At 45.7% G+C, this 27200-nt stretch overlaps 1 protein-coding gene across 1 annotated transcript in view; it reads right to left on the reverse strand.

The window, feature by feature from the left end:
- The window catches only part of RNF213 (ring finger protein 213), a 391778-nt gene that overhangs the window by 151457 nt on the left and 213121 nt on the right, over window positions 1-27200 (reverse strand). Inside the window, exons 23-27 of the mRNA XM_078781285.1 lie at window positions 16618-16710; window positions 4849-4967; window positions 4614-4733; window positions 2472-2648; window positions 2219-2363 (exon numbers count right to left, since the gene is read on the reverse strand). Coding sequence (XP_078637411.1) covers window positions 2219-2363; window positions 2472-2648; window positions 4614-4733; window positions 4849-4967; window positions 16618-16710 — 654 coding nt within the window. The remainder of the gene's footprint in view (window positions 1-2218; window positions 2364-2471; window positions 2649-4613; window positions 4734-4848; window positions 4968-16617; window positions 16711-27200) is intronic.

A 27200-nucleotide genomic window follows, 5' to 3' on the forward strand; every position in this document is an offset into this window, starting at 1 on the left:
CACCTGCCCCCCCTTATCCTGCCATCCCCTGTCTCAATTCTCCCCAGTCTCCCCTACTGACCTCTCTGAACTCCTCATAGGAATGAAAACTGCCACCTGCACTCTTGACCCCATCCCCTCCAGCTTTGTCAAGGCCTCCCTTCCTGCTCTCTCTCCACTTATCATTGCAACAAGAAACTCCTCCCTGTCTACAGGCATCGTCCCACCGTCCCTCAAAATTGCTGCTGTTTCCCCCATTCTGAAAAAACCTGGACTAAACCCTGACACCCTAAATAACTTCAGACCCATCTCCAACCTACCCTTTCTGTCAAAAGTTTTGGAACGCGCTGTAGCCACTCAACTCAAACATCACCTCTCTGCCAATAACCTGTATGAAACATTCCAATCCGGATTCCGCTCCAACCACAGTACTGAAACTGCTCTCCTCAAAATCACCAACGACCTTCTCCTCTCCTCTGACGCTGGCAACCTCAACATTCTCATCATCCTCGACCTCAGCGCCGCCTTTGACACCACCGATCACACCATCCTCTTCACCCGACTTGAAACCACCTTTAACATTACCGGCACTGCCCTCTCTTGGATTAAATCATACCTCTCTGACAGACGCCAGTTCATCTCCATCAATAACTGCAAATCCCCCACTGCTCCCCTCCCCCATGGTGTCCCCCAAGGTTCAGTTCTTGGCCCCCTCCTCTTCATCCTTTACCTGTCCCCCCTCGGTCACTTAATCCGCCGTCATGGTCTCCAATTCCACTGCTTCGCCGATGACATCCAGCTTTTCATCTCCACCAAGTCCATCTCCACCGCCACCGACTCTATCCTGACAAACTGCATCACTGAAATAAAATCCTGGCTTCAAATCAACTTCCTCAAACTTAACTATGATAAATCTGAAATAATCATCATTGGCCCAAAAACGCTCATAAAATCCACCCATAACTTTGCCCTCAACATCGACGGTATCCCAGTATCCACCTCCCCTCACATCCGGAATCTTGGCATCATCTTTGACCAAATCCTCTCCTTCGACAAATACACTAAACAGATCACAAAGACAGCCTTCTTTCACCTGAAAAACATCGCCCGTCTCCGTCCATCCCTCTCCTCCGTGGCTGCAGAAACCCTCATCCACGCCTTCATCACTTCCCGTCTGGACTACTGCAATAGCCTCCTTTATGGTTCACCCTCAACAATCACCAATAAACTCCAATACATTCAGAACTCCGCTGCCCGTCTACTCACCCATTCCCGGACCCGTGACCACATCACCCCCGTCCTTTACAAGCTTCACTGGCTCCCCATCTCCCAGAGAATCCAGTACAAAATCCTCCTCTTGACGGACAAAGCCCTCCATAACCTGGCCCCATCCTACCTGGCTGACCTCCTCTCCAGACACACTCCCACCCGCAACCTCCGCTCTGCTGGTACCAACCTCCTGACCCCCCCCCCCCCCCCCCCATCCGGACCAAATTCAGATCCTGGGGGAACAGGGTCTTCTCCATCGCTGCTCCCACCCTCTGAAACTCACTACCTCACACCATCAGAGACTCCTCCTCACTCACCACATTCAAAACATCACTCAAGACCAACCTGTTCAAAACTGCATTCAACATTTAACCCACAGCATCTAACCCCTGACTATCTCCTCTCCTTCTCCCTCCTTTGTGCTTTGAATATTTCCCTATTGATTCTTCTTTTTTTGCAATTGTTTTTATGTTTTGCTATGCATTATGTTTTGCACTCTGTCAAAGCGTCTTTGGGCTTCCTGAAAAGCGCTATATAAAATAAATGCATTATTATTATTATTATTATTAATATTGTCCAAGAAAGGTCACAATTACGTTGCCAAATGAAGATTACTTGTGTAATTTTGTTGGTCTAGATATTCTTCAGGATTACACTCCATCAACAGACACCTCAGGTTCAAAATGGCAAACTCATAATTGTGGAGATACAAGAGGGAGAACATATTTTCAACATCAATACACTAAGAGAAAGTGACCATTGCCTGGCTGCTACCATGTCAGAATGAAGAGTGAAGTGGTCAGGTGACTATATGTTTTAACGAACTCTTTATCTATACCACATGATATTAAATTTTAAGAAAGGAACCTTTTGGAAATAACCTTCATGCAAAGACAGACAAGCATGATATGAAGTGTGTCTCCTATTTTTACTTCACTGTAGACTCGCTCGTACCACAACAATAGCAAACCTGAAGGTCCCAGAATAAAGAATGTCTTGGAGTGAAGCCGCTTGGTCCCACACCCAGTAGTCTGCGTTCTGACCTCGTTGATGCTCCTGCTGGTGTAGCAGGTCAACGACCTTTTGTTGAAGGAGCTTTACAAAATAAATACTTTCTGTAGTTGTAAACAGACAATGGGACAGAAAGTTTATGTTAGTAGGGAGTGAGTGTATTATGAGTGTCATCAATGATGCTTGGCTTTACATATTAATGACGAACGTACCATCACTGTCCATGTCGTTGAATAACTCCATCAGTGAATGAAGTCGTGTCGTGGTACGTTCAACCTTTTCTGGAGGATCTTGCAGCTGGGCTAAGGCTGGCTGAAGGCAGCTCTTCAGCAGGTAACGTGTGTCAATATTGTGGTTCCAACTGTTATCGCTTTCCATTGCAATGTCACCTGTAAAGCAAGTAACATTTCCTATTTCCAACAGAGAGTTCATAGAACGTCTTACCAAAAGGACATGGGTGGGGTCTGCCAGCGGCAAATATAATTGGTCGTGATGACGTAAAAAGCTGTAATATTTGTAAAGTACTGCTAAATGGAAGGGTTTTAAAAGTGCTAAAAAGGCCACTTGTGTTCAACAGTGTTTAAATACTGTGTATAATTGAACTGAAATAAAATAAACATTTTACAGGTTGTAGAACAATACTTTTTTCGAAAGTTTATTCCCGTTGCTGCAGCGTCTTTTACACCACCTTGTTTACCACGTTACATTTGTTATTCGTGCCTGGTGACTGCGTCCTCTATGACGTCCTTAAACCAGTAAGTTTCCTGTTTGGAATGATTTTAAATTTTGTTGAATTGCCAGACAAGCAAACAGAGTAAAAATATTATCTCACTCCACTCTGCACATGTGCGATCGGCCAAAGTGAAAATTGTGCTAGTACTGTGAAACTAGAGGTTTGTTTTCCGATTCATGTTCAAAATATAACATCCAATTGAAAAGAAGTTGTTCATGAATCAGAAACTGACGCTTGTGGACAGACAGACAGACAAACGCAACCAATTGCCTAACCCCGCTTTTCGCTTTGCATGCATGGGGTAATCTATGATGAACAAGAAAGAGCAATCAGAGATTGCAGACCCTTGCCAGGACATGTTCTTGGTGGTTTTTAAGGCTTTTGTGTTAAAACAAATATGGCGGCTGAACCACATGACTGATGATGTCATCATTTATTTTTCTCCAACAATTTATCCCGCTCAATTTATCCCGAGATACCGCTCAACAAATTTCATCTTGATCAGATGAAGTTTTGTACTTGTCGAATTATGACGTCATAATGGAGGCACCTATGACATCCTCATTAAGATGTGTTATTCCCCATGGAGAGTTCTATACAATGAGCAATATCTCAATTTTTTCGAAGCAGCGCTTTTGGAGATATAGAGGTGCAACGTTTTTCGGTTTTTCCAAGGACGCAGAACCACATGACCGATGACATCATCATTATTTTATTTTCTCCACTAATTAATCCCTAGATGACACAAAAAATCTCATCTTGATTGGATGAAGTTTTGAACTTTGAACTTTTGTCTTGGCATTATGACGTCAAAATGAAGGAACCTATGACATCATCATTAACATATTTTATTTCCCATGGAGAGTTCCTTACAATGAGCCATGTCACAATTTTTTTCTATGCAGCGCTTTTGGAGATATGGAGGTGCAAAGTTTTTCAGTTTTTCCAAGATGGCGGCCGAACCACGTGACTTATGACGTCATTATTTAAAAAATTATACAGAGGTGATGTTGGCCTATGTTGACCTCAAAAATAGTTTTTGGTTGAATTCCGTTAACTGATATGTAAATCCTATTAAAATTTCAAGTCAATCAGATGAAAATTGAGGACTTTATAAACATTAATAAAAGTGGTTGACTTTTGGCCTATGTTGACCTTTTGACCTCAAAAATAAATGTGATTTTGTCGGACCACCAACTCTACCATTTGGTGAAGTTTCGTGAAGATGGGTTCAAAATTGTGACCTGTAGGTATGCTATATATCGTTTTTGGCACTATCACTCAATGGTGATGAACATCTACCTTAAAAATTCTTGGATCACTGATGTGACAAAAAAAACAAACTGATGTGACATGCATTAATATTGGAGAATAAAGGACAAAATGGAAATTAAACACAAACACAATGCAATCGGCTTTAAAATAAAACAGATGCTTTTTGGCTTATTTTGCAACTCAAAAATTTGGGTTTTCTTGTAATCATGATACGTCTCAGAGGGAAAGCCAAACAAATGTGGTTTCTCATATGAGTACAAGGGGACTCCTGCCTGACATGCAGTGATCGGAAATTCCAACAAAAGAAATTCAAAAATTCTGTGACAGCATTGAACAGGCAGTTTACCTGTACTGAAGCGATCAACTTTTAGTAGTTCGCTGACTGGGGTCCTGCACAAGGTCATGATATCATCATCGAAAATTTGGCTTGGAAGCAGCTCATCAAGGTGCAGTGAAACCCACTTTCCTGAATAGCAGGAAGAACAAAAATCTAGATGAGTGAAATAGAAGTACAAAAAAATAAAGTACGACTTAGCTCAATAAACATTTGCTTTCAATATTGATAATGACCAGTGACACACCTCCACTGAAGCCAACATAGCCACAGCCTCCAGAAACCCTGGGCACGTTTGTAATGAATACCACATGCGTCTTCTCAGCTGATGTAGGGTCATGTGGTCGCTGGTTCTCTATGCAGTACCTGCACCACAAAGCACAAATATACTGATTCCAAAATGGCTTCTAAGGGTTAAGATTGCATAGATTAGTAATAGTTATTTCCATTGTGTAAGGTTAACGTAAGCTTGACATAATTTAATTGTGTTATAGGATTATGCATTGATATTTGTAGAGCAAGCTGTTCCTTCCCTCCCTAATGTTTGTGTCTCAACCACTTTTCCCTTAAATTCCTTTAAATATCTTTCTATCGTCCATTAATATTAAATTCCTACATCTTCCATCTGCTTGGCTTGAAATCCACCAACATCACTGCACTAACTAAAATTGGTCAAAAACTGGTCCTCTCGACTACAGACCTATCGGCTTACTTCCAATCATCAGCAAAGTAATGGAGTCCATCATCGCAGTTCATATGAAATCCTTCCTTTTCTCCAACAATCCCATCTCAGATCATCAATTTGGTTTCAGTTCAGATCACGCCATCTTGGACATGCTGCTTATACTCACCCAACAATGGATAGTCCCTCAATGTCAGAAATGACATCATGGCCATCTCTCTGAACATATCTCACTTTTGATATAGTCTGGCATCCCGCCTTGTTCCAAATTAATAATAAATCGAATAATTGATTAATCAATAAATCAAAAATATCCTTTATAGCCACATCACTTGGTCACCATCATGTCCAAATATCAGCTTCCCAGCTCAAAAGGTGCCAGAGAAATTGCCCAGATGAGAAAGGAAATAAATAAGTACTTAATTAATCGATAATAATTAAGTAACTTCAATTAATTGATGAATCAAAAAACAAAAAAATACCGTTTTTGCCAAAGCACGTGCTCGCTATTGTGCCGAAATTTCAGCTTCCTAGCTCAAAGGATGGCTGAGATATCGCCCGGACAAATAAACAAACAAGAAAGAAAAGACAGAAGAAAACACGAAAACAAGAAACCAGAGTGGAAACTGAGTACTCCCAAAACACGTGCTCGCTATTGTGCCGAGGCCAACTCCAAAAATGGCTTACCAACGTCCTTTTCGCGTAGCCAAGTGGCACTCAATGGAGTCTTTCATCTTCTCTGCATGTCAAGGCTGGAGTGCCCAAAGGCAGTGTTCTGAGCCTAGTCCTATTCTGTGTCTTCATCAACAATCTATCTGACTCTCTGGAAAATTCCCTTTATCGGCTTACTGATGACTCCACTCTCGGCAGTGACATCCATAATCATTCTGACAAGCAGGCTGCAGCTTTTCCCCTCTCTTTAGCCCTTAATAAAATCACAAGATATTCAAAAATTGGGAATATGTCTTTAAATCCTGACAAACCGTCTGGCAAACCCTCCAATCTACTTTCGTAACAATCCTCTTGAGGAAGTTCAGTCACTCAAACTCCTGGATCTCACCATCAGACATGATCTTTCTTGGGCAAACCACATGTCAAATTTGGCCCCCAAAGCCAGCCGCTGAATGGGCGTCCTCCGTCATTCAAAGTCTTTCCTTGGCACTCCTGAACTCCTATCCACCTACAAGGCCTTCATCCACAACTTCATGGAATGGTCTCTCTGGGCTGGCTCCCATGCTCACATCTTGCCCAGCTTGATGCGGTGAAAACCAAGGCCTTCTAGTTCATTGGAATCTCCTGCGCTGAAGCTGAGTCTATGGGTCTATCACTTCGACATCGCAGACAGGTCGGTGGTCTCTCTGTCTTCTACCGCCTCCTTTCTTGTCTTGTACCCTCTGCTCTTTCCATGCTTTGATCACCCCCTTCACCTCCCAGGATTTTTTTTTATGTTGAAGGCTCCAGGCACGGACTATGTCATTCTCATCGAGGCCAGCCCTAAATAAAAGAGCTGCATTGATAGAAAAGTGAAGAAAGAGAATATTCTAAGAGTTTTTGAGAAAGCAAAAAATCTGCTTTTTGAAAAGGGGAAGGTCGTAAGTGTTTGGAAAGACATGAGAACGTAAAGAGTTCCAGAGTTTGGCAGTGGTGGGGAAGAAACAAACATCATAACGGCCCACCCTTGAGTTGCCAATGACCACACAATAATCATTAGATGTAGTGGCTTGTCGATTTCTTGTAGGTCTCTGCATGGCTCACATGGTCCACCACCAACCCCCTTCTGGTGAAACTACCTAAATCTAGGATTACTGCTCACCTCCACTAATTTGTTCCTCGTTTACTCCGACCTGTGGAAACAACTTCTTCTCCAGGTCTTCAAGACAGCTGTTCACTACCATCTCAGATTGTCCCCAATCCTAAACCGTGATCCTTTATAATAACTCCACCCAAATTCCTCCTTCCAACTTTCCAGTTGTGCATCCTTGGAGTTTCCTTCTGTATCCATGCTTCTGTCCACCCCATGCATGCATGTTTTGCATCCTGATTTTGTCTGTTACATCCTGATCCGATCACTGTACTAGCTCTTCCATGAGCCTCAACTATGCATACCAAAAATAAAATAAAATCTTTCCTCTGTAATCTGTCGTATATGTCCTTTCATCGAGGAATTCGGTCTCATAACAACATAAAGGCACAGGTTTTGGCGCCAAGGCGCAGGTTTTGGCGCCGATGGGGCCCCTGGACATTTTCCTTATATCAGGGTCAGCGTTTCAAGGGGAGGGGCCCATCTATGGATTGTGTTTTCTTGGTCAATAGGAACCATAGATGCATAACTGAGCGACAGCACGGGGCAGGGCATGCACCGAAGGGATAAAGGTGGGTGTAAAGGGGGGCCTTGAGGACATGTGACTTTGTCCACGCAGCAGGGTTTTCTCTACGTGCATAGTCGGCACAGCGGACACATCCTACCACCTCAATACTTCCCCGACCGATGCCTACGGTCCCGCCTGTAATCTCCTGAGGTCCGGCATACATCTGTCCTCCACTTGCAACCGGGCCTCAGCGGAGGACCAAACATGTTCCCTGCCATGCCACACATTTCACTTTGTTACTGGCTGTGCTCAAACAAGCACAGCTATGGTATTTTCAGTCTTGTCCGCCTCCTTGGTCATTTCTTTCTCTTCATGTATCTTCGGGCCTAAGGTTAGATAATTAAGGACCTACCAATTGTTTAACATTTGAGACACTTAATGTATAATTTTAAAAAACAAAAAAAACACCGTTAGAGGCCATTTTTCCCCGCAAGCGGGGGTTGGCCTTTTTCGGGGACCGTGGTTGTTGTTTTTTGGTCCCCTTTTTGAAGCAATGCTTTACGGCCGGATGCCCTTCCTGCCGCCAACCCTTTTTGTTGCCTTTTTATGACAAACAGGGAATTACCAGTGAACTGGTACTCAATTAGCCGACCTCGGAAGGATGACAGGCTGAGTCAACCCCCCTGGCGTTAATTCAGCGATCGACCGGGATTCGAACCCAGGATCCTAGGATCCTAAGCTGGCACCCTAGCCGCTAGCCCAACACCAGGGATAGCTTAATGTATAATAACAACTTAATGTATAATAGTTGTATAGTAATTTCTTCTTATGTTATCCCTCCTCTGTTGTTCAATACACTTAGTATACCAACTTGGTCTCTGTGGAGTCATTTGAGCTGGTCTGATTGCGAGTCGCAGTGGCTCTTCATCATCCATTAAAGTAGAGATTGGGTTCGGGAGCGAATAGCGTCCCATATGAAACATACCCCGTATCTGGTGCAGCAAACCGCACATGCTGCCAATTCAGTGCCGGACGTGAGTGCCAGCACGTCGCTCGATCAGCTCAGACTTTCCACCAAAGTACAATAGAGTGGCAAATAGGCCCTCAACCCTGCTCAGCGCATCTGGACTGGTGGACTGGCATGACCACTTTAATCGTGGTTTGTCAAGATTTGGACCAGGAAACTGGTCTGAGTCTGAATGACTGTAAAAATATCATACTTAAGGTATGAAACAAGATCGTGTAAAATGGTGATTACGCAAAATGTTATCATATTGTTGTGGGAATGACTTATAGGGGGTAACTGCATAGTATAGGCAAATGATCTCCCATATTGTAGGTATTAGTGTAAGCGTGAGGCAATTTAATCGTGATGTAGGATATGCGTCGTATTATGTGTAGAAGGTTGCCCTTTCCTAGTCTGTCTAAAACCACCAACCCTTTTGTGCCCATTTTTAATGTTCTTACATTTGCAATCTGTCCTAAATGTGCTTTAAAGAGATTTGACAACCCCACAGGCAGCAAGTATAGGCTGGAAAGCCACCATGACAGAAAGCGCGCCAAAGGCATTGAGGGACAGGTTGGGAAGGGTGCACCCCACTCCCAGACTGGGCCCTGAAACAACAGCTGCAAGCGTGGAGGGGCTAAGTGCGTCCCAAAACGGGTAGGGTGGATTCCATAAAAGGTGTGACCAGGCTCTGCTGAGAGACTCGAAACTCGACCAGGGAGCTGAGCCATGGGCCCATGGGAGTGAGTCAATGGGGTTTCTCCATGGAATGGGTGCCCACTGCACAACCGGCAGCCACACCTCCATCCAGGGGTGCTTAATTTTTCAATGTACTTCTTCACTTCCTCAAAATCAACTTGGATATCTTCTAAAAGCCCTTGCTCACCCCCGAGATAGATTCTCTCTGCTATTGGAAATTCTCATGACAATTCCCGTTTAAATGTAGAAGCAATAAAATTATTTAATAATCCTGACATCTCTCCCTCATCATCCACCAATTCTCCTATGCTATTCCTTAATGGGTCCACACTCCTCTTAGCCCTTCCTTACTCTCCCTCATCTTATATACTTTAAGCATGTCTTGCTGTTATGTTTAATATATTTGTCGATACCCCTTTCATATTCCCTTTTGGTCTGCCAAGTTATTTCCTTAACAGGCGTTTGTTTACTCCTATACAGATGTGCGTTGGACTCTAGCCCTGCTGTTTTGTATTGAATTAATGCCTTCTACTTATCCCAAATTACACTGTGTACCTTCCTGCCCAACCACCTGTTCTCTTATTTCCTCTACTTTTACACCTCAGTGGAATATACAATCACGTGAAAAAGTAAGTACACCCCATGTAAAGTTTTGACTTTTTCAACATATTTCAACATACAGCTATTTGATCTTCATTTCAACAATATTGATAGATAAAGGTGATATAATATAACAAACTAGTGGGGTCACCCGTGGGAATCCCACGGGCATGGACGTGTGTGACATTTCGACATATTGAGTGAGATGCTGCACATTCAATTTTACAAAATGGTTAGTGGCAATTCATCAGATCCAGAAATGGTGTAATGAACACAATTTATTTATTTGACATAATATGTGACCCCTCACTCCTCTCCACCTGACACTCTCCTCTATCCACCCTCACGCCTCTCCAATCCCACTCCTCCTCACACTCCTCTCCAATACCTCCTCACACTCCTCTCCAATGCCTCCTCACCAATACCTCCTCACACTCCTCTCCAAAACCCCCTCACACTCCTCTCCAATACCTCCTCATACTCCTCTCCAATCCCTCACACTCTCCAATCCCTCACACTCTCCAATCCCTCACACTCCTCTCCAATCCCTCACACTCCTCTCCAATCCCTCACACTCCTCTCCAATCCCTCACACTCCTCTCCAATCCCTCACACTCCTCTCCAATCCCTCACGCTCCTCTCCAATCCATGCTCCCCTCCAATCGCGCCTCACTCGCCTCTCCAATCGCTCCTCACTCTCCAACTGCTCGCTCCTCTCCAATCTCACTCCTCTCCAACCCCTCGCTCCTCTCCAACCCCTATCTCCTCCCCAATACCCCCTCACACTCCTCTCCAATCCCTCACACTCCTCTCCAATCGCCCTTCACGCGCCTCTCCAATCGCCCCTCACTCGCCTCTCCAATCGCCCCTCACTCGCCTCTCCAATCGCCCCTCCAATCGCCCCTCACTCTCCTCTCCAATATCTCCTCACACTCCTCTCCAACACCTCACACTCCTCTCCAATGCCTCCTCACACTCCTCTCCAATCGCTCCTCACTCGCCTCTCCAATCGCTCCTCACTCTCCAACCCCTCGCTCCTCTCCAACCTCACTCTCCTCTCCAATCGCTCCTCACTCTCCTCTCCAATCGCTCCTCACTCTCCTCTCCAATCGCTCCTCACTCTCCTCTCCAATCGCTCCTCACTCTCCTCTCCAATCGCTCCTCACTCTCCATTCAAATCGGCCCTAACTCTCCAACCCCTCGCTCCTCTCCAACCTCACTCTCCTCTCCAATCGCTCCTCACTCTCCATTCCAATCGGCCCAACCCTTTTGTGCCCATTTTTAATGTTCTTACATTTGCAATCTGTCCTAAATGTGCTTTAAAGAGATTTGACAACCCCACAGGCAGCAAGTATAGGCTGGAAAGCCACCATGACAGAAAGCACGCCAAAGGCATTGAGGGACAGGTTGGGAAGGGTGCACCCCACTCCCAGACTGGGCCTCTCCAACCCTCGCTCCTCTACAATCCCTCGCTCCTCTCCAATCCCTCGCTCCTCTCCAATCCCTCGCTCCTCTCCAACCCCTCGTGCCTCTCCAACCCCTAGCTCCTCACTCTCCAACCCCTAGCTCCTCACTCTCCAACCCCTATCTCCTCACTCTCCAACCCCTATCTCCTCACTCTCCAACCCCTATCTCCTCACTCTCCAACCCCTATCTCCTCACTCTCCAACCCCTTATCTCCTCACTCTCCAACCCCTATCTCCTCACTCTCCAACCCCTATCTCCTCACTCTCCAACCCCTATCTCCTCACTCTCCAACCCCTATCTCCTCACTCTCCAACCCCTATCTCCTCACTCTCCAACCCCTATCTTCTCACTCTCCAACCCCTATCTCCTCTCTCCAACCCCTATCTCCTCTCTCCAACCCCTATCTCCTCACTCTCCAAACGCTCTATCCTCTCCAACCCCTCGCTCCTCTCCAACCCCTCGCTCCTCTCCAACCCCTCGCTCCTCTCCAACCCCTCGCTCCTCTCCAACCTCTCGCTCCTCTCCAACCCCTCGCTCCTCTCCAACCCCCACTCCTCTCCAACTCCTCGCTCCTCTCCAACCCCCACTCCTCTCCAACTCCTCGCTCCTCTCCAACCCCTCACTATGCACGCTGTACAGTGGAGAGCATTGCACACAGGGGAGAGGAGGAAAGGATCACATACAGGGGAGAGGAGGGAGCATAGGGTGGGAAGTGAAACTTCTACCTTCACTTGGTTGACTTCACTTGATTTGACTTGAGAGGATGGAGGGTGGAGGGTGGGGAGTGGAGAGTGGAGAACCCGCCTTGACTCTTGTTCATTTATAAATTTGAAAGTATCGAAAACACTTCGCTTTACAAAGTAGAAGTGGATTAAAACCAAACGTTATTAATAAATATTGCATTCCATAGTTGGTCGACATTATTATGTACATTTTTGAAGTACTGTATTGTTTAATTACATAGTTGGAAAAGAGTTGAATCGCCTTAAACAAAGTCTGTATGTAACCCCAGGAATATGGAAAAATATAATTTGACTTCGATTCGATCCCGAATTCAGTATTCAGTCATTGTACTTTTACCAAGTAATAATATAAATAACGAAGTCCTGGGAACGTTTTCTTCTATCCTTCATCTCTCCTTCCCTCACTCATTCTTCTCTCTCATTCCTCTATCTCATTCTCCTCTCTCATTCTCCTCTCTCCTTTGCCGTGCCCACTTAACAGTCAACACATTCAAAAGGGATGTTGGAATACATTTTGCCGATTTGCTCAACTTTAGCTGAAACGGAGATTTGAACCATCCTAGCGACTGTGATGGTGAATTAGAGTAGCCTTTGAAAATGTATTTCGTTCTATAAACGGTAACTTTCATTGAATTTTCTTCCCGTTTTTTGAAACCGAGTCACGATTGTTTTATATATCTCGGCATTTTCCCGTCTGTTATTTTAGGCGATTCAGCCTTGACAACTCGTGCGGAAAAAACAAAAAAAACAATGATGGAATGAATGCCAGTTTAAACAGGATTACATTTACTTCCGTATCATAATGATGAATGAAATAATAACGAAGAAATATCTGTCGGCAATTTCCCGTCTGTGGCGATACGTGAACGAAGCTATGCTCCTCTCTCAACATTATTGTGACGACGTATAGATTAAATATTTCATCGTGACGATTGTCATCAACTGGAAAAGTCCGACACTAATTTTTAATATATCTCGCCATTTTCCCGTCTGTTATTTTAGGCAGTGTATGACCGACCGTACCGCGATTTTTAAAAAGTATATCTCGGCAATTTCCAGTGTGTGCGTGAATGTTCTCAATTATTGCTGACACCGAGTCTAAAACCATCGATAAAAATGAAATCAGATGGTGAATTCGAGATAAAATCGTGAGGGTGACTCAATGAATGGGCTTTATTTTACAGGCCTTTGAGATTTCATTTCGTTCTATAAACGGAAACTTTCATGGGATTTTCTTCCCGTTTTTTTTCAACCGAGTCTTAAACTATGTTAGCGACTGTTAAAAATGAAATGATATATCGAATTAGAGTTTAAATAAACCTGTGAGAGAGAGAAAGACAGCACGGGCCTAACTAAACAGGCCTCAAAGCTATTCGAGTTAAAAAATGGTGGATATTTGTTCATATGAAGCCTCTCCCAGAATGGGTGGAGCTACTGTCCAAACGGAGTAAGCCACACCTCCGAACAGACAGACAGACAGACAGACAGACAGAATCACCGTAGCCTATTATAATATAGATATCATGAAACATTTACATTTTGCAGTCCATTGTATAATGTAAATAAACATAAATGCAAATTTCGCATGTGGAAAAAGTAAGAACACCGTTGGTTCTAATAAGTGGTATTGCCCCCTTTGGCAGAAACAACCTCAAGTATGCATTTCTTATAACTGTCTACCAGTCTCCGACATCGACTGGGAGAAATTTCACCCACTCCTCCATGCAGAATTCTTTCAGCTGTGCGATGTTTGAGGGGTTTCTTGCATGCACAGCTCGTTTCAAATCCCCCCACAACATCTCAATGGGATTTAGATCCGGGCTTTGACTTGGCCATTTCAGAACCCTCCATTTCTTTCTTTTCAGCCATTCCTTGGTAGATTTACTGGTATGTTTAGGGTCATTGGCATGTTGCAAGGTCCACCTTTGGTTGAGCTTCAACTTTCGGACAGATGGCCTCACATTATCCTCAAGCACCCTCTGGTACAATGAAGAATTCATAGTGGATTCTATGATGGTGAGCTGCCCAGGCCCTGATGCAGCAAAGCTGCCCCAAACCATAATATTTCCACCACAATGCTTTACAGTTGGTATCAGGTTCTTGTGGTCAAATGCTGTCTTTCGTTTTCGTGAAACATGTCTTCTGGTACTGTGGCCAAATAGCTTTACCTTTGACTCATCTATCCAGAGCACATTGTTCCAGAAGTGCTGGTCTTTGCCGAGGTGTTCATTGGCAAACTTTAGTCTTGCCCTGATGTTCTTTCTGGACAGCAAAGGTTTCCTCGTGGAACACCTCCCATGTAGATCAAACTTGTGCAGCCTCTTTCTAATGGTAGACTCGTGCACTTTGACATCAACAGTGACAAGAGCAACTGTAGGTCCCGTGATGACATTCTCGCGTTCTTAGAGACTTCTTTCAGCATATTGCGGTCTGCTCTCGGGCTGAACTTGCTCGGGCGACCTGGCCTGAACAAGTTGGCAGTTGTTTGGAATCTTCTCCACTTGTAGATGATCTCACAGACAGTCGAATGATTGATTTCAAATTGTTTGGAGATCTTTTTAAATCCCTTCCCAGACTCGTAGGCGTCTATAAACCTTCTTTCTGAAGGCCTCAGAGAGCTCTTTTGATCTCAGCATGGTGACGCCGCACACTTCAACAACAAAGAGCAAACCAAACTAAATGTCTGAGGTTTAAATAAGACAGGTTGCTCCAAGATCCTCTCTAACGATGTTCTAATCATTTGCACCTGAGCTGGTGCACCTGATTCTAATTTTAGGTATTTGAAGGAGTGAGAAATGTAGGGGTGTACTTACTTTTTCCACATGCAAAATTTGCATTTATGTTTATTTAAATTATACAATAGACTACAAAATGTAAATGTTTCATGATATTTGTTATATAATATCACCTTTATCTATCAATATTGTTGAAATGAAGATCAAATAGCTGTATGTTGAAATATGTTGAAAAGGTCAAAACTTTACATGGGGTGTACTTACTTTTTCACGTGACTGTACTTACCTACTTTGCACCTGACACATTTGCTTCTTGAAGGTTGCCCATCTTTCCAATGCAGATTGCTCACCCATTAATTTTACCCAATCTGAAGCGCCGAAACCACTTCTCATACCCTCAAAGTTTTCCCTCCTATACAGAGTCGAGGCTCGTGAAAGAACTAACATTTATCAAACAAACAAATCAAACAAACAAGTAAACAAAGTATATAAAAGTGGGAGCGGTCGACAAGATGGAGAGAGAAGAGGAGGAAGCACACAAACACAACATTTGAGGGCAGGGACATCGGGAGATGTGTTGGAGGCAGAGGGCCTGGGGGGATGCAGGATAGGTATAAAACGCAAGGACACCAAGGACTTCCAGGAATGAAGACAAAAGTCACCTCAAAAAAGTGGATTTTGAGGTGAAATTAGCAGGGGTAGAAAAGATCAAGGTTTTGGATTGGGGAAGATAAGAGATGGTGGTGAACAGCCGTTTTAAAGACTTGGAGGGAGGAGTGGGATTGAAGAGAGTGAGGGAGTTTGTTCCAGAGGCGGGAGAAAAGAGGAATGAAGGAGTGAAGGTGAGCGGAGAGTCTTGATTTTGGCAGTTTAACCATAAGAGGGTTGCAGGCAGATCTTGTGCGACCTGCAGGAATATTTGGGGGACGGAGCCCAGAGAGAGCTGGGGGAGCAAGGCCGGAGAGGAGTCGGTAGAAGACAGAAAGACCACCAACCTGCCTGCGGTGAGTAAGTGAAAGGCCCTCGGAGATAGCGTCATCGCGGGAGATTCCAATGATTCTGAACGCTTTGGTTTCAACAGCGTGAAGACGAGCTAGGTGTGAGGCAGGAGCACCAGCCCAGAGGGGAGAGCAGTATTCCATTGAGCTGCGGATGAAAGCCTTGTATGTGGTGAGGAGCTCAGGTGTGCCAAGGAAGGACTTCGCACGACGGAGGATGCCCAGTCGGCGACTGGCTTTGGAGGCCAGCTTGGAAATGTGGTTCCTAAGTTCAACAATGTCTAAAACTTTTGCACAACAGTGTGTTACAGATAATGGGGTTCTCATGACAATTTGTGAACAATACTCTTGGGGTATAATTAATCTTGGGCAGGTTGCCACTTCGTTACAGGGTGTGTTTTTTTTCCACTGAGCAGCCAAGGGCATCACAGCCACATCGGTGAGGGAAATGCAACAAGGCTTTACCTATTCTGCCATCGAGCCAACATCGACAAAAACTACGATCCTTAATTGGGGTTGCAAAAGTGGAAGAAGATGCATCCTGTTTCCACAAAACTCTCAGCTATATCACCCAAGGTCTGGTTTATCAACAATTAATTATCATGGACATTCACAATAAAAAGTGAAATCAAAGAATTACAAATTATGCATATATAATAATAATAATCATCATCATAATCACAGTATTAAAAACATAATTAATAATGCCAATAATGCTATAAACACGACTTGTATTGAAGATCAAACTGATACAAAATAATCAGGCTGTGTGGGTACCTGGCACAAGCAATCATCTGTGGGCTCAAATCAGAGTCCTCAAATGAGTATTGAAGGACCAGCAGCTCATTGCCTTCACAAGACCAGAAATCCCTGAAAACGAGACAATAAATTAGTATCAAGAACTACACATGTAGGAAATATACATTGTGGTCTTTATAAAAGAGATGAGTGCACATGACCAGCCAAGGTCCTGGATATATTTAGTACTGATTACACCTAATGGATGCTGAGTGCGCAAACATGACTTCTGAACCCTTTCAAAAGACAGGAGCAAAGAGATGAGTGTTATAATAATGTAGGGTGAGGGCTTTAGGTTGTGGCCTTATGTCATTGTAAAACTGCATGGTAATGTTGAGAAAAGTTGGAGACGAACAAAACATTTACTACAAAAATGAAGGGGGGGGGGGGGTGTGGGGGGGGTCAAATCAAAAGAAATTGTTACATATTTCGTGCGTCCCCCAATGTTGATTGCATATACAGTCGGATCCTGCTGTTCGCGGTTCTGCAGTTCGCAGTTCCGCTATTCGCAGGTTCTGCATATTCACGATTGATAAATTATTGCCTGCTTCTCCATTCGCGGCCCCATGTCCCGTGTATTCGTTTATGCAAAAAAAAAAATTCACGACCCACGGGCATGGCAGTTATAAAACCCATCTTTCACCAGCCACACACAAAGAAGCCAGACATATGCAAAAAAAACAACTTCTACGAGCCACTATCATGACCTGCTTCTACGTTGGCGGCGCTGTGCTTCGCGTTTTCACGGCTTTTGATATCTCACCATTCACACAGTAAACATTGCTTTGCGGGATATCCCGTCATTCACACTGTGAATTGCTTTACATGATATCCAGCCGTTCACACGCTTCGCGGGATATTCCACCATTCACACTGTGAACATCTTCGAGGGATATTCCACCAGCTGCATAACAGGTCATCCCCACGAGTTACTGTACATAATTAAAACACTCCCCAGTATATATTAGTACACTTTGCGGTCTCCCTTTTCCCCACTGAAACAATGGCATGGCATGCTTTCGCAGGATTTGCCTTGGCATTCGTGGATTTTCCCTCGACATTCGTGGATTTTGCCACGACATTCGCAGGATTTGCCTCGACATTCATGGATTTTCAAGATTCAGAAACCAATCCCCCCTTTTTCCATTGAAACAATGCCCCTCCATTCACGGTTTCACAATTCGCGGCACTTTCCAGGAACGTATCCCCTGAGAATAGCTGGGTTCGACAGTACAAAGTTTCATTTAAATGTTTTGAAATGTGCCTGTAGTTGTATTTTTTTTGGTATTTGACTGTTTGACATCATGCCAAGGGTTGGGGGCCAAAATTATTCCTCTTGCCATGGTGGGGATAATAGTTGCAGAGAAAAACATTTTAAAGCAAAAATATATGGACACACACACACACACACAATATATATATGGAAGAATATATATATATCTATATATATATATATATATATATATATATATATATATATATATATATATATATATATATATATATCTATCTATCTATCTATCTATCTATCTATCTATCTATCTATATATATATATATATATATATATATATATATATATATATATATATATATATATATATATATATATCTATATATATATATATATATATATATATATATATATATATATATCTATCTATCTATATATATATATATATATATATATATATATATATATATATATATATATATATATATATATATATATATATATATATATATCTATCTATCTATCTATATATATATATATATATATATATATATCTATATATATATATATATATATATATATATATATATATATATATATATATATATATATATATATATATATATATATATATATATATATATATGTATATATATATCTATATCTATATATATATATATATATATATATATATATATATATATATATATATATATATATATTGTTGTGGATATGAGGATTGTCTTTTTTTGTTGTGTTTTTTTAATTATTGCTTTATTCTGGACCCTCCTGCCTCCAGTCTGTGTATAAAGGTCAAAGGTCGTACCGTAATTAGTTCATAAGCACTCACGTTAGCCAATCATAGATTTCCCCCTTGTTGACAGTTATTTCCTTATTCTGTGTATTAGGATAAGGATTTGTCTTCCATTAATTTGACACTCCATTGCACTGCATTAAATAAAGTAGATCCCTCCGACATGGCATCTTCAAAGTGCCAGGTTTGCCAGGTTTGCTGCAATTGCCAACTGCATTTGGGCGGTTTTCTTCGTTCGCCATTGCTGCCCTTTGGCTGGGGCTAGCTCGAATCGCCCCAAAACCACCATTGGCCACGAGGTAAGGTCGGGGAAGAAAGGCGTGTCTCCACCTCGTCATAGAGGGGAGGAGTGAACCAGCCCTTGCCGACCAACCCAGAACGAGGGGTTGGCTTTAGAGGGCGGAGAAAGAACGTTTGGGGGAGGTTCGCAAAAGGGTCAAGGGTGGGGCTTATATAACCCGAGGAAGACGCCCCCCAGGAGAGTCGAGGAGGGAGGAGATCAGAACACAGACAAGCCTGAAGAGAGTCCTGGAGTTTGTGAGAGAGGGAGAGAGAACCCGTCACGCCAGACCCCCCACCAGCAGCGTTGGCTCCACCAAGCAGCTCCGACCCGTTACCCCGCGCACACGACAGGATCGGTGGCATCGGCGGCCGTTGAGGTCCAGCCCGACGTCCCGTGCGGGATCAAGCTCCAGTCAGCTCCGTGCCTTCCTCCCCCTCCAGCCACCCACCTCCTTCCAGCCAATCCACTCTGCAATTCCCCGTGTGAGTCCGTCTTTGTTTGTTCTGTCCAGGGTATTAATTAAGCCTGTTTAGATAAGCTAGCGATTTTCACTGTGTCTCTGATTTCTTCTGTAAATTATTTTATTATCCTTCCTTCTTCCTTGGTTTCTTTTGGTCCTGTAAATAGAAATAAATTATATTCGTATTCCCTACTTCTGTCTTCCTCTTCTTCACATCCATGTCGCCTTAGTTTTTTCCCCATTGAATATCTGTGGCGCGATTCGGCCAACGTTCAGGAATCGGGTTAGTCGGGGTAACTGTTCGGGCGCGGCGGCCATCCGCTCGGCAAACAACATCCTCGCCGCGGTCCCGTAACAATTGGTGTCGGGAGCGAGATTGGACCCGAAGCGCGCTTAACGCGCTCAAAATTACGAGCGGCCGAAATTTGTTTTGTTTTAGAAAAACCCGAACTTTGAAATCGCGCCATGGCTAGTCAAGGCGATCGGATGCAGGTGGGTGAGCTAGAAGGGGGGTTAGGGGTAACCCAGGACCACAGGGAGGAAATGGAGGAGGTGGTTGAGGAGGTATCAGGCGCACAAAATGGCGCCCTCGCGCACATGGTTGTTGCGGCACCAAATTTAGCCGCACCCGTGGTCGCGGCAGCCGAGCCCGAGATGCCAGGGTACATGCGAGCCTTCATGGCCCATTTCATGGCAGAAGTACAGAAAAAGAACGACAGTATGGACAGGCTCGAAGCCAAAATGGGAGAAATGGGGGGCCAAATGGGAGAAATGGGGGCCCAAATGGGAGCAATGAGGGACGAAGCGAGGGGTACCGGTGAACGGTTAGACAATAAATTTGCGGGGTTAGACAATAAATTTGAGGGGTTAGACAATAAATTTGAGGGGTTAGACAATAAATTTGAGGGGTTAGACAATAAATTTGAGGGGTTAGACAACGGGATAAAAGAGGTGAAGAATGGGTTAACGGGGCTAGAAGATAAGATGGAAGGCAAATTGCGGGAAATAGGGGAGCAATCCGCCCGGGAAATTAAACAAATGGGGAACCAGATAGAGGAGGTGAAAATCGGGCTAGAAGGTAAATTGGATGCTCAGAGGGATGAATTGGGACAGATGAGGGCGGCATCTACAAAAGAGGGGGAGGAGATGGGGGAGGAGATGGGGGAGGAGATGGGGGAGGAGATACGACGAGGTGTAAGCGAGGAGGTCTCGGGGGTACGCGAGGAGGTAAAGCGTGGTGAGAAGCGTATGGAGAAAGAGGTGAGGAATAATACGGCTAGGTTACAGGGGGGCATAGAGGACCTGACGCAGGAGGTGGAACAGCTGATGGTGGGACAGACGGAGTTAGTGGAGCAGGTACAAAGGAACACTGCGGTACTAGGAGGGTTAAAGGCGACACAAAAATAACTAAAAGACGACTTGATAGCGATAATAATAATAATAATAATTCATTTATTTTGTATAGCGCTTTTCCAGAAGCCCAAAGGCGCTTTGACAGAGTGGCAAACATAATGCATAACAATACATGAAAACAACAATTTCAAAAAAGACAAGAATCAATAGGGAAATATTTAAAGCAAAAGGAGGGAGAAGGAGAAGAGATAGTCAGGGGTTAAATGCTGTGGGTTGAATGTTGAATGCAGTGTTGAACAGGTGGGTCTTTAGTGATGTTTTGAATGTGGTGAGTGAGGAGGAGTCTCTGATGGTGTGAGGTAGTGAGTTCCAGAGGGTGGGCGCAGCGATGGAGAAGGCCCTGTCCCCCCAGGATCTGAATTTGGTCCGGATGGAGGGGGTCAGGAGGTTTGTACCAGCAGAGCGGAGGTTGCGGGTGGGAGTGTGTCTGGAGAGGAGGTCAGCCAGGTAGGATGGGGCCAGGTTATGGAGGGGTTTGTATGTCAAGAGGAGGATTTTGTACTGGATTCTCTGGGGGATGGGGAGCCAGTGAAGCTTGTAAAGGACGGGGGTGATGTGGTCACGGGTCCGGGAATGGGTGAGTAGACGGGCAGCGGAGTTCTGAATGTATTGGAGTTTATTGGTGATTGTTGAGGGTGAACCATAAAGGAGGCTATTGCAGTAGTCCAGACGGGAAGTGATGAAGGCGTGGATGAGGGTTTCTGCAGCCACGGAGGAGAGGGATGGACGGAGACGGGCGATGTTTTTCAGGTGAAAGAAGGCTGTCTTTGTGATCTGTTTAGTGTATTTGTCGAAGGAGAGGATTTGGTCAAAGATGATGCCAAGATTCCGGATGTGAGGGGAGGTGGATACTGGGATACCGTCGATGTTGAGGGCAAAGTTATGGGTGGATTTTGTGAGCGTTTTTGGGCCAATGATGATTATTTCAGATTTATCATAGTTAAGTTTGAGGAAGTTGATTTGAAGCCAGGATTTTATTTCAGTGATGCAGTTTGTCAGGATAGAGTGGGTGTCGGTGGAGACGAACTTGGTGGAGATGAAAAGCTGGATGTCATCGGCGAAGCAGTGGAATTGGAGACCATGACGGCGGATTAAGTGACCGAGCGGGGACAGGTAAAGGATGAAGAGGAGGGGGCCAAGAACTGAACCGTGGGGGACACCTTGGGGGAGGGGAGCAGTGGGGGATTTGCAGTTATTGATGGAGATGAACTGGCATCTGTCATAGAGGTATGATTTAATCCAAGAGAGGGCAGTGCCGGTAACGTTAAAGGTGGATTCAAGTCAGGTGAGGAGGATAGTGTGATCGATGGTGTCAAAGGCAGCGCTGAGGTCGAGGAGGACGAGAATGTTGAGGTTGCCAGCGTCAGAGGAGAGGAGAAGGTCGTTGGTGATTTTGAGGAGAGCAGTTTCAGTACTGTGGTTGGACCGGAATCCGGATTGGAATGTTTCATACAGGTTATTGGCAGAGAGATGATGTTTGAGTTGAGTGGCTACAGCGCGTTCCAATACTTTTGACAGAAAGGGTAGGTTGGAGATGGGTCTGAAGTTGTTTAGGGTGCGATGAGGAGGGAATGTCAGATGTTACGTGAGGGACTGACAACGAGGTTGGACGAGGTGACAGAAGTAATGGAGACAAAGGACCGGGAGGTGAGGACGCACATAGAAACGGTCAAGGCAGCCTTAGAGGACGAAATTGAGGAGACGCACCGGGAAATAAAAGAGGTGAAGCAAAAGTTAGAGAAAGTGGAGGAGGGGGTGAGTGAAATTAAGAAGAGACGAAGGGAAACTAAGAGGGAGATAAAGGAGGAGGTGATGGAATATGTGCAAGGTCGGTGCTGAAATCGTGATGGTGTGCTTGCTAACCAGATAAAGTTTGCAGGTGGCGAAGGAGGTGCGGAGACGAGGTGCCAAGGTGAGTGGCGATATATTCGGAAATGTATATGGTGTGAGGGAAGCTTCAGTCGGCTTGGGGGTTGATTTGGATCCGGGTGTTCGTGAGAGGCCGCTGGTGAAGTGTGTGACAGGTACGGTGTGCGAAGGAGGAGGCGAGCGAGAATGTCCGACTATGGGGTGTGTGAGGAAAAAGTGCGCGCCGAGGAGTGAGTGTGCTGTCGAGAGTGAGTTGGTCGTAGCACGTGTGCGAGGGGGCACATGGAAGCGCGTAGTGAGGAGTGTTACAGAGGGTGTAACGGGAGAGGATGCGCGAGAAAGGTGTGTAACGGACGGGTGCATGAGGAGAGAGTGCGCTGTCAAGAGTAAGGGAGAATGCACACCTGTGGTGAGTGTTACAGAGGGTGTAATGGGAGAGTGTGCGCAAGAGGATGCACGAGAAAGGTGTGTAACGGACAGGTGCATGAGGAAAGAGTGCGCTGTCAAGAGTAAGGGAGAATGCACACCTGTGGTGAGTGTTACGGAGGGTGCAACGGGAGAGTGTGCGCAAGAGGATGCGCGAGAAAGGTGTGTAACAGAGGAGTGCATGAGGAAAGAGTGCGCTGTCAAGAGTGGTGGTGAAAGTGGTAAGAGTGACACGGAGCGTGAGTTGGTTGTGGCAGGTGAGAGAGGATGTACACCTGGAATGGAAGGATGCACACTGGAATTGGTAGTGAGGCACGTGGTTGGGTGTGCAAGTGAGAGCACACCTGTGGTTGTCACAGAAGAGGTGACCGAGGAGGGGGCGCGAAGAGGTGTGTTGGTGAGGTGTGCGAACGACGAGTGTGTGCAAAGGTGTGCGGTGGTCAGGTGTGTGATGAAGTCTGTGAGCGAAAGAACGAGTGCAATAACGAAGTACGCGGGGTGTACGGGCGGCGTTGGAGCACCGAGCTCGGTGAGGGTGAAAGGGGTCGCGTATGCATGTGAGCATGCAGGTGAAGCATCGACGGTAACCGGGTTAGCGGTTAGAGCGACGTATAGCCGAATCGGGCCCTCGGTGCGCGCCGGGCACCTTTGCGTGCCGCGGGGATCCGCGGCGGTTTCGAAAGAACCGCCATGCGGGATCCATGCCGGGCCGCGCTTTGAACGGCCGCGTCCGTGCTCCACTAGGCGGAGCGGGCAGCCTGATAGGAAGGGTCGTCATGGCGACCCCTTTTTGTTGAGGCGTTCCGGCAGGTCAAGATCGGGCCATTGGACGGCTCCGTGCCGAGGTGGTGCGTGGGCTCTCGGCCCGGGTAAGCGTCCTTCCCTGCACCGAGTGCCGGACGCATCCAGCCGCTGGCACCAAACCACCCGCATCCATTGTTCGGCTTTACGAAGCAGAGCTTTGGAAACGAATTGGCGCACCGAGAGGATCTAGTGAGTAGACGGGTGATGATGATAGTGGTTTTGGACCCGAAATTAGAAAAACAAAATTTGATGATTGGCAAAGGATTGGCAGAGTGATGATTGGCAGATGATTGGTAGTGATTAGCAAATTTTTGATTGGCTGGAATTAGGTGAGCAAAATTGATAGTGGGAGATACCCGATGTGAGGGGATGGCAACTCTGCCATCCCTCATAACGGGGGCAAAGGAGCACTAGGTTTATGGGGTTTGGCAGTGAAAACTAGCCCGGGAGGGTTAGGATATAGTGTGTAGGGATCTAGAGAAGATGACCTTAGGTAACGTTAAGGTTAGGTAGTGACAATGATACCTGTAGTGGGGACGCAGCTAGATTAGTGTGGATGATAATGACGTGGTATGTGCTTAGTTTAAAGGGAAGACGGGGAGCACTAAGTTAGCAGGGCAACAGGTAGTTCAGATGATGCCGTGGGTGTGAGGATCGAAAGTTTATTGAGCAGGGTATGAGTAAATGATGGTGATTGTGAGTTGTAGTGAGATTGCACAGGTGTGCAACTGAACAGGTGTATGGAGCAGAGTATGAGTGAGTGATGGTGATTGCGTGTTGTGTTGACCAAATGGTCCAGGGAGGAAGGAGGGTGCAGGAAGCACCAAGAGATTGCACAGGTGTGCAACTGCAGGTGAATGGAGAATGGTTGTATGGAGTATACGGAGTATTGGAATGGATGGTCGTGGAGTGGGTATGGTGGAAACTGTGGAGTGGAGTGGATGGTGCGAAGGTGTGGATGGGGGAAAGGAGGATGGACCCCATCACGAATACCCGGGGAGGGTAGTGTAAGACTTAGGTAGAGGGTACAGGTAAATTGTGGTTGGATATTGGCATCTGTGGTGCGTGGTGGAAGAATGGTATTTGGATGGGTGCATTAATGACGTGGAAATGGCTGGGCGTGTAGCCTGTTAGTGTGTGTAGTTGGTTTGGGAACTCCACCACTGTGAGGATGTCGGCCAGGTGAGGCCGCAGGTGGGCTCTGGGAGCCGGTAGAGTTGTTGTGGATGGGGCCCGAGGATCCGGAGGACGGACCCGGGTAGCCCAGTGCCAGAGGGCACCGAGGGGTGACAGAGCCAGGAGGGGCCTTCCCCAGTTAGATAGGTTAGGGTGAGGAGCTAGGTAAGCTCGGGTGGCAACTACAGTGGTGGAGGTGTGCAGGTGGGTAGACCTGCTGGGAGAGCTGCACGACCCAGCCCGGAAATTGTGCAAGGGCACCGGGAGATGAATCGGGGGAGTGAGACCACAAATTGAGAAGCACCACAGTTTGGTCAATGGGAATTGGTTTTTAGAACCCATAGTGTAAGTTGGCCAATGGATTGGCAGGGAAAGACCCCGGGTAGTGTAAAGTGTGTTAAAGTCAATTAGAGGATAGTTAGGATGGAGATCTCCTCGCACCATCTGCATCCACTCACCTGGGATGACGTACCTCCACACCATGCCAGGTTGTTTTGTTATTTTTATTGTGCAAATGTTTGGAATGTGAGACGCATCATGACGTGGGTGTGACATTGTGCTGATGTTCCATCTCTTCCTCCTTATGAGGATTGATGATGAATTGGGGGATGGCAAATTTTGGTTGGAGGGATTGTGGTGACGAATTTGGTGTAGGAGAAATATGGGGAGACGTGACAGTAGTGACGAATTTGTAAATGTGTAGATTTTGTAAATATGGGGTAAGGGCAAGGGTAGAGTAGGTGACAGGGGGGGGGGGGGGGTGACGTACGGTAGGGACGAGCTTTTCTCCGCTCCGTCTCCATACGCACCTCGCCTTGCATTGCCTTGTTTGATGTGTACCCTTGAGACCTTACCCCTCGCTCATCTGTCTTTTCCCCCCTTTGTCTCCCACATGAGGACTGTGCGCCACTGGGCGCCGAGGGGAGCGTGCGAGAGTCCGCCATTGTGCGCCCGGAACTCCCAGAACCAGCTGTCTGCATCGATGCACCACCTTATGGACCACATGTCTGTGGCCGAGCACCACTTATGGACCCCATGGGTTGGGGCAAGGCCCCTCTGCTGGAACCGGCCATGAAGGCCCGAGATCTTGCTGGCGGACCTTGGTCACAGGGCACCTATGCCCCACAGGTGAACCACACTAGTCGGCCCTGTGGGCAATAAATAAATAAAATAAAAATGGACACGTTTTGTGCAAGTTTTATGTCCAAATAGGCCGCCAGCAAAGAAGATGACAACACCAGGAAGATAGCAATAGCCAGCAGAGGGAGCCGAAGAACAAGAGACCACCAGCAGGGTTTGTTGGTTTTATTTTTGATTGAGAATTGTAGTGACTGTGCACCGATTGGTGCTTGAGGGTGCTTTGGTGCGTTTTTGGGTGCTTTCATGGTGCATCGATGCAGGGCAGACTGTCTCCCCCCCCCCAAAAAGAACGATCACAGGTCCTGGGTTGCGTTTTGCAAATAATGCGCCCCCACCGTAAATGTATAGTTTGAAGACAATTCCGCAATTCGGTTAGCTGTGGGCCGTGAGTCTGTTAGGTAGGGTGCAATGGAGCAGCGGGACATATTTATTTATGTTTTAAAACTGTCACACTCAGGGTCAGGTTAAATGTAGAGGGAACTACACCTACGTGCCACACTAAAAGTTAAGGTAAGAGGCCCGGGACGTACCTAAGAGGAGGAGGGTGCAGTGTTGTGGATATGAGGATTGCGTTTTTATTGTGTTTTTTTTATTATTGCTTTATTCTGGACCCTCCTGCCTCCAGTCTGTGTATAAAGGTTAAAGGCCGTACCGTAATTAGTTCATAAGCACTCACGTTAGCCAATCATAGATTTCCCCCTTGTTGACAGTTATTTCCTTATTCTGTGTATTAGGCTAAGGATTTGTCTTCCATTAATTTGACACTCCATTGCACTGCATTAAATAAAGTAGATCCCTCCGACATGGCATCTTCAAAGTGCCAGGTTTGCCAGGTTTGCCAGGTTTGCCAGGTTTGCTGCAATTGCCAACTGCATTTGGGCAGTTTTCTTCGTTCGCCATTGCTGCCCTTTGGCTGGGGCTAGCTCGAATCGCCCCAAAACCGCC

Source organism: Myxine glutinosa, chromosome 7, assembly GCF_964187855.1.
Source record: "Myxine glutinosa chromosome 7, kmMyxGlut1.1, whole genome shotgun sequence".
NCBI classification, from domain to species: domain Eukaryota; kingdom Metazoa; phylum Chordata; class Myxini; order Myxiniformes; family Myxinidae; genus Myxine; species Myxine glutinosa.